The sequence below is a fragment of the Camelina sativa genome, chromosome 16, assembly GCF_000633955.1.
Source record: "Camelina sativa cultivar DH55 chromosome 16, Cs, whole genome shotgun sequence".
NCBI classification, from domain to species: domain Eukaryota; kingdom Viridiplantae; phylum Streptophyta; class Magnoliopsida; order Brassicales; family Brassicaceae; genus Camelina; species Camelina sativa.
Window position 1 is genome coordinate 5,365,048 of NC_025700.1, and position 2,340 is coordinate 5,367,387.

General features: G+C 32.6%; 1 protein-coding gene across 1 annotated transcript; it reads right to left on the reverse strand.

The window, feature by feature from the left end:
* LOC104749866 lies at positions 1,213-2,077 on the reverse strand. The gene has a single exon (XM_010471579.2). It carries the CDS (start codon positions 1,963-1,965, stop codon positions 1,417-1,419), a length of 549 nt encoding a protein of 182 aa, XP_010469881.1. The 5' UTR covers positions 1,966-2,077; the 3' UTR covers positions 1,213-1,416.

Here is a 2,340-nt window from a genome sequence, read left to right on the forward strand (position 1 = left end):
TAATCCATGTGAGGACAGCCGAATCAGATGCCTTCGCCAGCTTTCATTTTTTTATTATTTTTATTATACTATCTTTCTTTCTTGTAAATTTCTTAACTTGTATATGTCTCCATCTCATACCTTTTAGTTTTATGCTCCAATAATGTTCGTAAGAAAATTGAAAAGTGTCTTCATAATCAATTCACAAAATTTTACATATCCATCAATTATCTGATCCTGGAAAAATTACTCTAATTTCAGCTAGAAAATCGATGGTAGGCATTAATATATCATTTCACAAAGTTGTTACTTGTTTTATCAGATTAGATCATTAATACTTGATAGGAAATTTAATAACATAATCCATTAAAAACCATCTACATTTCTCATACTAATTTTTTTTCAAAAATATATATATATATATACAACATGTATTCTAACGAATTTACATATGGATGGTGTAGCAGTAGCACATCAACAACACTAGTAAAAAGTACTGTATATGTATAATAAATAGAGTCTTTGTTATCGGTTCCTTCATGTATAATCATTGAGGCCTTTGCATTTATTTGTCCATATATAGTAAATAGCATTAACTTTATTTGCTCTTTATATGATTGAAAGTTTTATTATATTATTTGAGCAAACATATGGGTTTGTTTTTTCAGCTCCACAGACTTTACGATTGGTCCACCTACATGGGGTACATCTGCATGTGACGACCTTACATGATTGCCCTGACGTCTCAACACTCTTTTCTTTGGACCCTTAATTAATCTGCCGTCTCGAGTTCGCATTATTTATTACCCAATAAACAATCAAAATTGCTTATTATATTTAACCACCGAAACTTAAAAGTCTTAAACAGGTCTAAGTACGTTGCATTACAGTTGAACATGCAGTTCTTCTTATGCTAAACAGATTCTTATGATATATTATAATGACTTAATTACAGTTTCATTGGAAGTCATCGCATTATTACTTGACATCTGAACTATTATTATTCACTTGATCTTGACCCAAATATTGAATTAGTAAATTATTATTTACCTATTTGGTTCAGTTATACATAAAATTTTCTTTTGCATTTTGGAACTTTGTTCCTAATTGTACTACAGTTCGATTCCTGTCCTATAAGATCCAATTTACATATGCTTACAAGTTTTTTTATTATTATTATTGTTCATATGATCTTAACTTAATTAGAATCTTGTCCTCACTGCCACATTCCGAGACTAGATCACAAATTTAACATAGATCTTATCCACATGAGTACATTACTTAGTTTTGTTTTTAACTTCATAATAAATAAAAATCTTCGAAAATTTTCTTCCCGGGGATGTTAAATAAAAATCCGATTTCCGGATTCAAAAGAAAAAAAAATTAAGAAAATAGAGACAGAATTAATTAACAAAGAGTAAAAAAAAAAAAAAACTACTAATTAAGATCCTCAGTGATGCTATCGAGGTGAGGCCGCCACGTGGAAACTGACGCCGACCGGCTATGTCTCCGACGGTGACGATTCTCTTTACCGGTGGAACTCATCTTCTCCGACAACAAAACATCTTCTAAATATTTCTCACACAACGTCAAACAATGACCATCAAGATCATCCTTATGTTTTGGTGTTATGGTATCAAGATCCTTGTTACCACTCATATGATCACTGTTTTGGCTGTTTTCCCGGCGGTGGAGATCTTTTCTCTTCTTTGTCTTCTTCTTCTCCGGCAAAGAAGTATCCGGGATAAGAAAATAGATGCTTCCACGCTTAAGCTCAGATTCAGGGGACAAGATCAAGATCTTACGTACAACTCCTTGAGAACAAGGTTTGCTCAAGACATGGTTAGGATTCGCCTGAAGGACCTCGCCGGCGGTCATCGGACGAGTGATCTCGTCGACGTGGCCGTTTAGATGTACGATTCTGATCAAATCTAAAGCTCCACATGGAAGTACACAAGCCAAACAACAGCGTAAACTATTTCCCATATCTTCTTCTTTGCAACACAGATTTATAAGTTTTCTATAACAAGAAAAAAAAAAAAGGATTTATAAGTTTTTTTTTCTCTTAAGTTTGTTCTTTGTAATTGTTGTTGTGTTATCTTTGTGGGCATGGACGAGGTTTGTATATATATAGAGAGAGTGAATAAAAACGATTAAGAGAGCTTGACCAAAATGTATACGGATGTTTAAATTACTAAAACGCCCTTGCTTCTGATTGTGATTAACGTAAGCAGCCCTTCTTGATCCATATGATAGTGTTCAACTGTTCATTATACAAAACTATTTTATTTCTGTTATTCTACTGAATTTATCTACTTTTAACGATGAAAGATATCCATTGTTTGGTCAATACCTATTATT

Coding starts and splice junctions, on each gene's coding strand:
- LOC104749866 (XM_010471579.2), bottom strand. CDS start 1,965: ATGGGAAATAGTTTACGCTGTTGTTTGGCTTGTGTACTTCCATGTGGA.